The sequence below is a fragment of the Marmota marmota genome, unplaced genomic scaffold (assembly GCF_001458135.2).
Source record: "Marmota marmota marmota unplaced genomic scaffold, marMar, whole genome shotgun sequence".
Taxonomy (NCBI): Eukaryota; Metazoa; Chordata; class Mammalia; order Rodentia; family Sciuridae; genus Marmota; species Marmota marmota.
Window position 1 is genome coordinate 30,496,215 of NW_026000037.1, and position 13,459 is coordinate 30,509,673.

General features: G+C 34.5%; 1 protein-coding gene across 1 annotated transcript in view; it reads right to left on the bottom strand.

Moving 5' to 3' along the window:
- Positions 1-13,459, bottom strand: part of Lrp1b (LDL receptor related protein 1B) — a 1,807,788-nt gene that overhangs the window by 742,869 nt on the left and 1,051,460 nt on the right. The window contains exon 16 of the mRNA XM_015479144.2: positions 1,736-1,876. Within this exon, the coding sequence (XP_015334630.1) occupies positions 1,736-1,876 (141 nt within the window). The remainder of the gene's footprint in view (positions 1-1,735; positions 1,877-13,459) is intronic.

Sequence of the window (13,459 nt, forward strand, 5' to 3'; positions counted from 1 at the left end):
AGAGAGCAACTAAGATCAGAACAGGGAAGAAGAGCATGAGGAAAAGATTAACATTAAACAGAGACGAATGGGGGGAGAGAAAGGGAGAGAGAAGGGAAACTATGGAAATGGAAGGAGACCCTCATTGTTACACAAAATTACATATAAGAGTTTGTGAGGGAAAAGGGGAAAAAAAAACAAGGGAGAGAATTAAACAACAGCAGATGGGGTAGAGAGGGAAGATGAGAGGGAAGGGGAGGGGGGATAGTAGGGGATAGGAAAGGTAGCAGAATACAACAGTCATTAATATGGTATTATGTAAAAATGTGGATGTGTAACCGATGTGATTCTGCAACTTGTATTTGGGGTAAAAAATGGGAGTTCATAACCCACTTGAATCAAATGTATGGAAGATGATATGTCATGAGCTTTGTAATGTTTTGAACAAGCAATAAAAAAAAAAAAAAGAATTATAGACTTTGAAGTCATGATCCATGCTTTGAATTCAAGAGAAATTAGGGCCATATTTATATAATAAATTGGCAAATATTTTCAGACATCCTTATTCTTGGGATTGTGTCCCAAAGCACAAATGGCTGCATGATATAGATGGCCAGAACAATTTTGTACATTCTCATAAAGGATCTTTAAAACTTTTTTTTTTCTTTCAGTGTTGGATACTGACCCCAGGGTCTCACACAATAAACTACATTTCCAGAACTTTTTAAATTTTTGTTTTGAGACAAGGTCTCACTAAGTTGCCTAGTCTGGCCTCCAATTTGTAATTCTCTTGATTAACATCCCAAGGAGCTGTAATAACCTGTGTTGCACCATTGCATTCAGTTTAAGATATTATTTTTATATTTTTAGTTTAAAAAAAGACAATGGAATACTGTCAATTAGCTCTTAGTTCAGTCATTTTAATCTGAAAACGTGTCTGCAATTGAAAGAAAAATATTTTTAAAACAATGTACATGGGTTAAATCAAAAGATCAAATACATAATTTTGTCCAACATATCTCTCTCTGTGTGTAAAATATTTTATTTATCTCAAAAACCATTCAGACTAATCAAATGTATTTTCAAAATGTTATTTCATTTACTTTTCAAAGTGTTTTCTTTCCACATATATGAGAAATTTACTAATCTATAACGGAAACATGAAACTCTTCCTAGCAAATGGTGAATAGTTAAATAGAAGCCAAAGGGCCAAAGGGTGGGTGGATAAGATCTTTCATTTATATTTGAGTGCCCCATATGTGTTTTCTACCATGTCCTAATCCAGTGAAGCTAGGTGATAACATGTTCCAAATTCATCTGTATTTCTTTGGATCTTCTTCAAGTTTCTTTTGCCAAGGAGCAGTGGAGTAGATCATGACCTTCTGTACGACTTATTCAGTCTTAAGGGTGTTTAAATTGATTTTCCATATTTTAAAGTCAAAAATCCAAAGAGGTCTTCTATAGCAACCCAAGATTGTAGTGTGGTAACACAAAAACCAGGTAAAAGGGGGAAGATTTTTGGAGCAACTAAAATGATAATATGAAATCTGGGGAAAAATGAGAGAAATAGTACTTTTAAAAGTATGCAAAAGAGGCATTCTGTAGTCTAACCTCTCTGCAAAAGGATGACTGGGAAATAAAACCCAGTTCAATTTGCATCAAACATGTTTTCAGATTTTCACAAACTGATTTGACAATCTACACACGTAAGACTCAGTTTTAATGTGGCTTTAAGATTATTTGATGGAGAACATACAGCAATTGACGGAGTCCTCATCACTTCCGTCTAAACAGTCGTCATCACCATCACATTTCCACCGAGCTTGGATACAATGTCTGTTTTGACAGCGAAATTCTCCAGGTTTGCATATGTGGGGTAATGCTTCTCCTGAATTAACTAGAGTTAAAAAAAAAAAAAAAACACATTTAAGGCCTATGAATAATGTTAACTAGATTCAGTTGACTAAAATATGAATTTTGAGTATTTTTGCTTCCTTTTTACTCTACATGTAAATGAAGTCATACAGTATCTGCTTTTCTCTCTCCAACTTATTTCATTTCTTATGTTGTCCTACAGGTTCGTCCAGCTTGTCATAAGTGAAAGTATCTCCTTTTTTAAGACTGAATAATATTTTGTTGCATTCATGTGTTCATGTGCATACAAAAACACAATTTCTAAGTTAATTTATAGCTTAGGTTGGAGAGGAAATGGGGAGTTATAGCTCAAGGGCACAAAATGGCAGATATGTAGATGAATACATTTATAAGTCTAACTTAAAATTTGAAGACTATAGTTATAATATTGTAACATGTACTGGAAATCTGTGGAGAGCATATTTTAGGTGCTCTTAACTATCAACAAAAAAAAAATAAGTAAGAAATGATGGATATGTTAATTTGCTTGGCTATAGCAACCAGTTCACTATGCCTATCAAAGCATCATGTTGTACAAATGTAGATATATAGAGAGTAAAAAGCAATATCCCCAAATTTAAAATATGTCACCAAGATATAAGGTATCCCTATGAAAATCATAGTTATCTTAATATTAAAGCTTAATGTGATCTAATACACAAAATGATAAAAAGATGATAATGTTAGAACAAGCAAATAGTCTCAAAAAATATAGAAACAATTGTACACCTAGCTGAAAATGAGAAATTTTAAGTTTATCTGACAATACTTATTCTACTAAGAATCTTAAAGATTTATTTTAAAATAGCTATCACTAAATAACCACCAAAACAATCCAATAGCACTTTGTGTTGGTGACATGGTTCCCCAGCCAGGTACCCAGCCCACTAATCCTTGCAGAGAAGCAGAGGTGAAGCTGCAGAGAGGCTGTGCCCCAGGGGTCTCCAGCACTGACAGCAAGGGATGCTCAGAGCCCATCATGCATGCACCATCCTTAGGTGCAGGAAGCCAGGACACACTGACCTTCACCCCCGTGGGAGCCCTAAACAGCCTGGGGACACCCACTGGAGGCCTGCTCTATATAATGCTGCAGCTCAAAATCCCCCTAGCATCCATGACCTCACAACCTTAACCAGCAGTGGGAAAATGGAAGTGTAGCAGACCGAGATGGGATTTCAGAGCTAACCAATAGTGTGAGTACTTTTTCAAACCCTGGTTAGCATAAATTTGGATCCATAGGTTGACCCAAGTGCTATATAAACCACACTCGAATAGCAACCCCATCTTGGGTCCCATCTTGCCCTGTCGCAAGTTCTGTTTCTATTGACCCTTGAATAAACCCTACTCTTAAACTTACTCATCCTCATCTTTGATTTTGTAAGACAAGAATCCAGAAAGACGAAGATGGCAGTGAATTGCTGTGACACTAGAGGGCACAGCCTGCCATTAAAAGTTGCAACATGGTCCTTGTTGCAGAGGCATACAGCTTGTGCGGATCCCACTTGCCAGCAGAAGTGGAAAAACTCCTGTTTCTTTGGGTTTGTAGTTTTGCTTTTGAAAGGATTTTCATTCATCTTTCAATTCATCGTTTTGATAACCTTAGGTAGGACCATGAATTTTACAACCTCCATCATATAGATGAGTACACTGAGAGTTAAAGTTAAAAAAAAAAAAAAAGAAAAGAAAAAGCAATCACAGAAACTTTGATATTACTTTTACTATGTATTTACTTTGCTGGGCTGCAAGTAATAGGAAAACAGGAACAGTTAAAGGTTTAAGGAATTATTAGGTTAATCAAGATTATCTCTTTGGTGATATGAAAAATTGTGCTCTCTATGTGTAATAAGAATTGTAATCCATTCCACTGTCATATATAAATAAAAATTAATTAAAAAAATAAAATGATAAAGTATAAAAAAGATTATATCTTTAAATGCATACAGTGTTTCTCCTTCATATATTCCATGTTCTCTAATTAAATGATAAAAGGTTATTTAATTGAGATTTATTCACAAAATTGAAAGTGTTACTATCCCACTGTTCTCTTTGCATGGTTTCAATAGTCTTGAAAGAGAAGAGAATGAGTGGCAATGGTTAATGAAAATGATTTTATGTTTCATGGGTTTTAAAAGGTTTTGAATTATATTTAACTGGTTTATTGTTAGGAAAAGAAGAAGTCAATCTTTCTATCCCTGTTCAAATGGCTTTAAGTTTTATTTTTGATAACTGGTTTAGTCTGATGGAATGTCATAAATCTTACACACACCTCAATAAGAAGTAATGGCAAGGCAAACATACACGGCATTTCCAGAACCCTCTACATAACATTCCCTGAACTTCTGTGTCTTCCTGCAGGCAGGAGGGGAAGAGAGGGTGTGACTTTTGAGCCATGTCTGCAGGAAAGTGCTACAGAGATGACCTAGCAGGACACAAGGCAAGTGGATCTGCAGGGATTTCAAGGGAAAGCTACTGTAACCAAACCGTACTCTGATGAAAGGCAAAAAAGGAATCACTTTTCATAAGTAAATGAAATAGTTAGAACAAAGGTGACCCATGTATCTTCTGTCCCTTCAGTTAAGCTGACACTGGATGCATGGAATGACAATAATATTTTCTTCTTATTCATTCTCAGTAACAAAACACTGAAGTAGCAATTTCTGTATGATGCCATTTCTCTAATATAACTTGAAAGTAAGTAGTTTGTACGTGTGCTTGATAAAGAGGGTGGGGGTGAGGAGGGAGGAGTGAGGGAGAGAGATACTGCACATAAGAAATGACAAAAACAACGGGGCTGGGGTTGTAGCTCAACTGTAGAGTGCATCCCTCACACATGTGAGGCACTGGGTTTGATCCTCAGCACCACATAAAAAATTAATAAATTAAATATATTAGAAAAAAAGAAATGACAAAACATAAAATAATAAACTGCAGTATACATACACAATGGAATATTACTCAGCATTAAAAGAGAATAAAATATAGCTTTTAAAGGTAAATAAATGGAGTTGGAGAATATCAAGCTAAGCAAAGTAAGCCTATCCCCCAAACCAAAGGTTGCATGTTCTTTCTGATAAGTGGATGCTGATCCATAATGGAAGGGAAGGGCATGGGAAAAATGAAGGAATTTTGATTTGGCAAAGGGAATGGAAGTGGGGAGGGGGCATGGGGGCAGGAAAGAGTGGAATGGGTTGGACTTAATTACCCTAGGTACATATATGACTGCACATATGGTGCAATGCTACATCGTGTACAAACAAAGAAATGAAAAGTGCTGCAATTGTGTACAATGAATCAAAATGCATTCTGTTCTCATATATACCTAATTAAAATAAATGAATTAATTTAAAAAAAAACATAAAAGCAAAAAAGGATGGTCTCCTATTCAAATCTAAGATGCCTATTAACAGTAGTAACTGAGAGTGAGACTGAGAATGCCAATAGTAGAAGTGCACTCTGGAATATGGCTGACCACCTCAAGGATCAAACTCTTCTCTCTAAATCTCTACAGTTGATCACTGATAACATGCAAATGTTCTTTATTTTGAGTTTCATGTCTGCTCAAATAGACTTAGAGAAATAGATCTTAAGAGAAATCTTATTTCTTTTACGTCTTCTGATTTCATATATGCTCAGTTTACAACTGGGTACATAATTAATAATACGAGGATGTATTTCTATTTTATAACTATAATCTTAATAGTGAATAGTATTTTCAATTAAAAAAATACTAGTTACAGAAGAAACCTAATTTCAGAAACTATCCTTTAACTCCCACCTACATTCAGCTTTCATATTTTCTACAGACTCAAAAGGGGAGATAGTGAGGAAGGATTTTGACCAAATTATATTGCTATATTGTGTACATGTACAAATATGAAACAACAAATTCCAACATTATGTGCAACTCTACTGCACCAATAAAAATATGAAAAAAATATTTTATATAGCCTGTAGTTTTATTTCAAGGAAATATTAAGGGGAAATTGTTGTTTCATTGTGTTATGATTGCAAAACCCAAATGGAAATGTTCTGATAACAATCTCACCAATTAAAAAAGCTTGAACTTCTCATTTCATCAAATAACATTTATCAAATATCCCATGAAAGTTTTAAGGAATGATCAAGGATATCCATATGAAAAAGTGAAATTATAGTTACTTTTGAATAAATACATCTACATTAAAAAGAGCATGACTTCAAATAGAGACAAAATACCTAAGACAAATGGTATTAGAATTTTTTTTTCTTAAAATAATCAAGTTTATATGATTTAAATCTACTTAGAGTTCAAATGTTTTTGAGGTAATATTTAGATAATTAAAAACTAAATGCAAAAAGGCAGAATTTTCAAACATGTTTTAAACATCATTTCAAACATATATGCATCATTAATTTCATAATTATATTTGGCTTAAAAAGATGAAAATTGTCAAAAATAGTACCTAAAATTTAATTTTCTCTTTAAATAATAGGCTATGTATAATTGCTTAAAAAGTAGTAGAGCTAACCTCCTGAGAAAATTTCATATTTTTATATTACTGCTTCAGAAACTGATCTATATCTATTATTAATATGTATCAATACCATTAACAAAAACAGCCACTTCTTGTTAAATGTAGTATCAGATGCAATGAAACACACACACACACACACACACACACACAAAAGTGTCTTTCCCGTTTTAATTTTTAAAACTTTGTCCACAATTTTTCTAAGGCCTACATTATTTTAGATAGAGGCATTTCTTCACAACTTACATATGCTTTTGTTCGATATTTTATTTTTAAGGGTATTTGTATAGTATAAATCTTGGCTTAAACATTTTCCTTTTCTTTTTGTGGTACTGGGGATTGAACTCAGGGCCTCCCACATACCAGGCAAGCACTCTATCACTGAGCCACATCCCTGCCCCATAGCTAATAGCCTTGGAAGACAGAAGTAATATAGACTGGGGCAGAGGGCAGATTTTTTTTTCCATATTGATAATGTCTTCTTCCACTGCAATTGTTGGGCAGATTTCCTGGCATATGTCTTATAAGATCTGGAGTTTCTAAGCCAGGGATTCTTTGAGTATGTAAACTCACTATATTTGCAGAATTTAATTAAGTTGCTTGAGCACTGCCCCATATAACTTGAGGATGGAGGTTCAGGGGAAGCATTATAAACATGAAAGTGATACTTCTTGCTGTGTCATGAGTGATACAAATCTTCTATGTCTGATCTAGGAATTTGCGTCACCTGTCAGAATCCATGGATCTCCTGTAGTCCACTTTTATCTTGCAGCCAAAATCAAACCTAAGATCCTTTACCATTCTTGACATAATAATAAGGTTTTGTTTTGGATCCTGAGCTTTGACTTCTATTGTCTCCTAGGGCATAAGGCATCTTTAGTTGATTCTAGCTGTAGTCTAACAGTCCCAGGTATAATTGATAGTTATGTTACAGAGAAATCATGTTATCGATGCTGACTACCAGGTTTGTTCAGGATTCATGCTGATAGAAGATAGGATACTTTTGAGCTAGCAATGTCCGTTACTACAGTATGTGATAATCTGAATAAAATGATTGCTTAGCACTTCAACATATGTATTTTTCCTCCAGCATTACCCTTACTGTTATAGAAATCATTGGCAATATCATCTATGGTAGGACCCAAACTCAGGGCCACACAATCCACCAACTTTTGAAAGAATTCATAAGGTGATGAAACAAGAATAGTTAACATCATATAAAAGACATAGTTCCTTTAAAAATTATATTGGTATTCTTTGTATATGTAATTTACAAAATCTCTATGAAGGATATCACAAATCTGATGTCTTCACTCGTTACACTTGACTTTGGGAAGGACAATGTCACATACACAACCAAGCAATGCCCCAAATAGAATGGGACAGAGGGATACACTTAAAATCATTGTGGCCTGACCTACCAAAATTAACACAAATTGCCATGACTGTAGTGAGTGATATTTTTCTCTGGGGACTAGATAATTCCTTTAAAAAAAACAAGACCACTTCAGCTGACTTAGTAGCTGATTCTCTTGTCTCATCACTCAAGAACAAAGATGAAGTAAATTTAGCTTTTTTTTAGTTAAAAAAAAAGATAGGCATATATATAGAAAAAAAAGAGAGAGAGAAAGCTGACCCCAAGATATTCAGAGATGAACATACAGTTAAATCACCACATTTAACATTTAGTTCCCATGCTTAAGGTGACTGGATATATACAGAACTTGGTATTAATGCACAGCCATAGTCACTTTCAGAATATTAACAAATGCTGGAATTTCAAACTTTGCTTCAGTGTTGGGTATTAAACTATGAATTTGAAAAGTGATACAAAACCTGTAATTCTACTGCCAGGACCACTTCTGGTAAAAAAAAAAAAAAAATATTACAACATGATCTCACCAATAACAAACTGACAAAGTAATAAATAATCCTTTAATTTAACCAAGGTCAGAAATAAAATAACATGAATCATGACTTGCCTGGCATAAAACTGCCAGTTCTCATACATCCTGTGAAGCCTGCTTTGAGAACAATGAAATCAGAAGGCCTGTGTCTAATTCTCCAAGACACTATGAAGGGAAAACAGCATTCTAGAATTGCCTATTCATCTTTTGTAAAAACTTACAGTGATTGCTGCAATGGATGTCCAGGCTATAATGAAGCAAAGGAAGAAACACTAATAATAAATTGCTTTATTTTAGTTTAAGGTTTGGTCATTTGAGATTGGGATCTCAGCTCAGTAACTGAACTCGAGACATGTCCCCAACCCCGCTTTCCTAAGCTGTACTGTGTGTAGGCAAGTGATTGTGTTTCCAACTGTGATTCTCTTCTTTTCAATCCTATTATGGTGATCTATGTTAAACTAATTCCTGTTTCTTTTCTCACTTGATGATTCGCTGTCAGCTGTATAAAATTTATAATAACTCATTTATAAAGGCATTTGTCCCAGTGCAAAAAGTAGTTTTTTTCTATTGATCCTAGATGTCTCATGTTAAAAAATACTTATTTATTTGACAAATTGTTTATTTCACTTTACACATGCACTTGCTGCCTCTATATTTGAACACTGAAGGAGAAGGAGTAAAAAGAGAACTTTATGCTGTGTTTTGTTGAATGCTTTCATATAAGGAAAGTGGTTTGGAAAATGCTACTATGGCTTTGATTTTTCTTCTTTAGATCATAGCAAGATGACCTTTCATTAGATAGAGTGGTCTTCTGAACAGCCAACCTAAGTGGTACATAATCCTCTGTGAGTTCCTATGCACAGAGGCCATAAATATTCATCTGCATAGGGCTTCTAAACTTTTTATTGCCTTAAACTTTTTACTACACATTAGATTGCATATATCCTAGAACATAAGGCTTGTCACAGCTGAACAGATAAATGGCTCACCATCGTGGAGCACTGTGTCTGACAGAGGAATATATCTTGTGTTCAAGAAGGTGACAAAGGTCACGGAGGACCAGTGACACACAATTGTGCAATGTTATCCCTCAGATAACCAATATTTTTGCAATGTTCACATTGCTCTTCTGGGAGTAAGGCATACTGGAAAACCCTGGCTTTTCTTTCAGGCAACTGAAATAGCATTTATGAATTACTATTTCATTAATATAGAAAAATTATCATGCTTTCTGTTACCAATTCTGATAATTTTAGCTTTATATATGGTTCTCAGAGGTATTAAGTTCCAAGTACTATGCCACATGGGACACTGATTCTAGCGGTGAGAGGATTTTGCCCTGACAGACAAAATTCTCAAGGACAAAATGTCCAATCTACTTTCAATCTTGGTACCTTCCCAGAGTGGCATGAGAGTTCATCCTTAATCAATCATGTATCATGCCAATATTTTCTGTTGGGTGCATGCCTTTTCTGGCATAGTCTTGTGGTGCAAATTCATTAAGAAGAAATCCTGGGTGTTTAGTCTGGCCAGACCATCTGCCAATGGATTTTTTTATTCATTTGGTGTCGATTCGATAAATATGAATGAAACAAGGAAGACCATATCTCAGTAGCTACAACATCTCTCTTGATTTGCTGCTTAGACTCAGATTACTCAGTCACATGACTCTAATCTAGCCTTCACTAAATCAGAAGCCCAGAAGAATAAGCACTAACAAGAGGTTATTGGTACACTAATATCGGTTTTGCCTTCTCTGAAACTATGAACTCTATTTATAGACCTCCTGCATTTTAATTTCCTCATATGCAAACTAACACTAACATACCCTTGAAAATTTTTACCATTAAATACACAGGAACTGAAATAATTTATATAAAGACACTTTGTATTTTGGGCAAGAAATGAGTTACCATGCTATAGTTTTTGATTTTTCCCAGTACATTTCAAATGAACTGAAGCAAGTTGCATGCTATGATAATATAGTAGAATTTTTAACAGTTAAAAGCAACAATTAAATCTGAAATAAGAACTCACTTGTTTTTGTTGGTTTAACATTGTTTAATGTGAAAAGTATAGATAAAATTCTCTTTATTTTCCCTTCTGTTTCATTGAGATTACTGCATCTATGAATTATAAATACTAGAAAAAGACCAATAGTCTCAGAAAAATTTCCTCTACTTTTTACCAAGTATATAATTACACATGTACAACAATAGTAAACAAATGTCCTAACATTGGTTTTATAACCAAAATTGTATACAATATTTTATTATGAGTCAAAGTCTTCTGATTTTTATTTACAGAAAGATATCCAGCAATAGCCTGGGTTATGTATAAATAAAAACTTATCTTTCTGTTGCTTTCCCCCCTACAGTTAAGCCTGTCAGTATGGATCATTCCAAGTGCTCCTGGAGTGTGTGCTCAGCTAGAGTTCCTTTAAAGATATTTGTATCTCTGGCTTCCAAGAAAATATTGAACATGATTTGTTTTTATTTGGTTTGGCAGTTATGGCAAGAGACAAACTACATAAGGCAAAATGTTGGATGAAAGGCCAGTAAGACAAAAGAAAGACAGGGACAGAAAAACCACAGTGAAAACTCATCTATGGATTTGGGAAAAGAGACAGGGCCATTTCTAATAGAATACAACAAACACCCAAGACAATATCTCCTGTATCTCCTCCAACCATGATATTTAAACATGTGTGAAACTTGTTAAAACATGAATGAAGGATAAACTTGATAAATTAGACAACATTTAACTACGAGATGAAGTAGCCAGGAAAAAACATAAGTGAACAATTAAAACACACTTTCAAACTAAGTTGATTATGTGTCTGTGAGGAGAAGCATTTGCCACTGTCTTGATGATACCCCCCAATGCTGTGTATGAGTGCTTTATATGTGCTTACTAAAAGTACAGGAGCAGCAGGAGCAGACATCACGTACTTCTCCACTTACTATCTCATAGGCTGACACACCAATGATTACAGGTTGAGTTAGGGGTCAGTGTAATTCCCAATAAGCCTCTCTATATTCTACTTTTGGTGCAGGAAAGAAAGCAAGTTTTGAACTTACAATGGACAAGTGATGACTGGCTCTTTTTCCTGAAACTTTTTTGCTGTTGTTGTTTTTTGTAGTTACACATGACAGTAGAATCTATTTTGATATATTAATACAAACATGGACTATCTTATTCTGATTAGGATCAAAGTCTTGTGAATGTACACAATGTTGAGATTCACAGTGGTGTATTCAGACATGTACATAGGAAAGTTATGTGAAATTCATTCCAGTCTTTCCTATTCCCATCTCCCATCCCTTCCTTTCATTCCCCTTTATCTAATCTACTGGACTTCTATGCTCCCCACCCCTGCCTTGTTGTGGGTTAGCATCCAAATATCAAAAAGAACATTTTCCTTTTGGTTTGTGGGGCTTGTCTTATTTCACCTATCATGAACGTCTCCAGATCCATCCATTTACTGTCGAATGTCATAAAGTCATTCTTCTTTATGGTTGAGTTCCATTGTGTGTATATATACCACAATTTCTTTATCCATTTTCTGTTGGTAGGCATCTAGCTTGGTTCCATAGCTTGCGTATTGTGAATTGAGGTGCTATAAAGATTGATGTGGCTCCATCACTGCAGTATGCTGATTTTAACTTCTTCTGGCTGTTAACCAAACTTTCACTATTTTTGAGCCACAAGAATGTATATGGAAATAGGCAATTTATATAAATAGTTAAATTTACTGAGATAAAAAGTTATCCTGGCAGAGTTTTACTTCCTCTATGTTCTATAATAGTAGTACTTTTAGTTTTGTCTTCTGCTTATCCCGATTGTGTGTATGTGTGTGTGTGTGTGTGTGTGTATGTAAGAGAGAGAGAGACATAGAGAAAGAGAGAGGGAGAGAAATAAATACTGGGTGTTGAAAATGAACCCAGGGCCCTGTACATACTAGGCAGTGCTCTACCACTGCACAGATCATTTTTTTCTGTTTATCTCAGTTGCTTATACCAGCTCAGCTCATTTTTATATTTACAATAATTTTTCTATGAGTTTATGCATTTCCTCCCTTCTTTGGTAATATTATCCATCTATCAATATATTTCCATATCTATTTATTCTTCTATCTATGCTTACTCTAAAGTGATTCATAAACTTTTAATGTAGCATAGAATAAAGGAAAGAAGGAAAAATAATTAAAAGGTCTGTGAACCATATAACTGAAATTGAGGAGCTGAACATAAAATTTCAAGGTTAGCATATTATCTAGATGTTAGTATCTGATGAACAGAGCCTCCCCTCAAGTTCCTACAATGACAAAGAACAAAAGTGAAAACACAAGATCATTCTCTTGATCATTTCACTGATACTATTATGAGGCAACTTTTATGTTTTTCAAGGTCAATAAGACTAGATTTAAAAATTCATTTAGAATCAACTTAAACATGTCATTAGATGTTGAGTAAGCCTCTCAAATTTTAAGCAGGATGATAGATTTTTGTACTGCATAAAGGAGTTCAAGGTCTGAACCACCATAAAGGTAGGTGCTTTCAGAGATACCGCCCATCCTTGGCAAGAAGTCTAGGGCTGGAGCAAAAGTAGGATGAAAACAGGTGGAAATTCATAAAGGCTAACAGAGTGAGTGTGTATGTGTGTGTGTGTTTTCTTTCTGTTGGATGTCAAAGTCATCCACTGGGTTAGCAGAAAGTCACAGGTTATTCCAGAAAAGCAATTTTAAACGCACCCTTAGAGATTTTTTTTTAAAACTATGAAATGAATATTTTAACCACAACTTTCCTCCCAAGAATTAAAATAAAGTTCAGCCTCGAAGGTACCTTGATAGACTTTAAGTTATCTAAAGACATGCTTAAGCCCTGTCTTTTGGTGAACAATTAGTCTTGACAGGTCCCTTTTATTCTGATGATAAATAAACTACAAGAAAATAGGAATTCAAAATCATACTACAGAAAAAAGGAAGAGAAAAAATCACCTGGGGACTTAAGGAAAATATATATTTGAGAATTATCTTCTATAGAAATCACATTGTAGGTAATTTTTAACATTCCTTTACCAAAGGAAATAAACTTATGCCATGCATGGTTGCAGACACCTGTAATCTTAGCTACTTGGGATATTGAA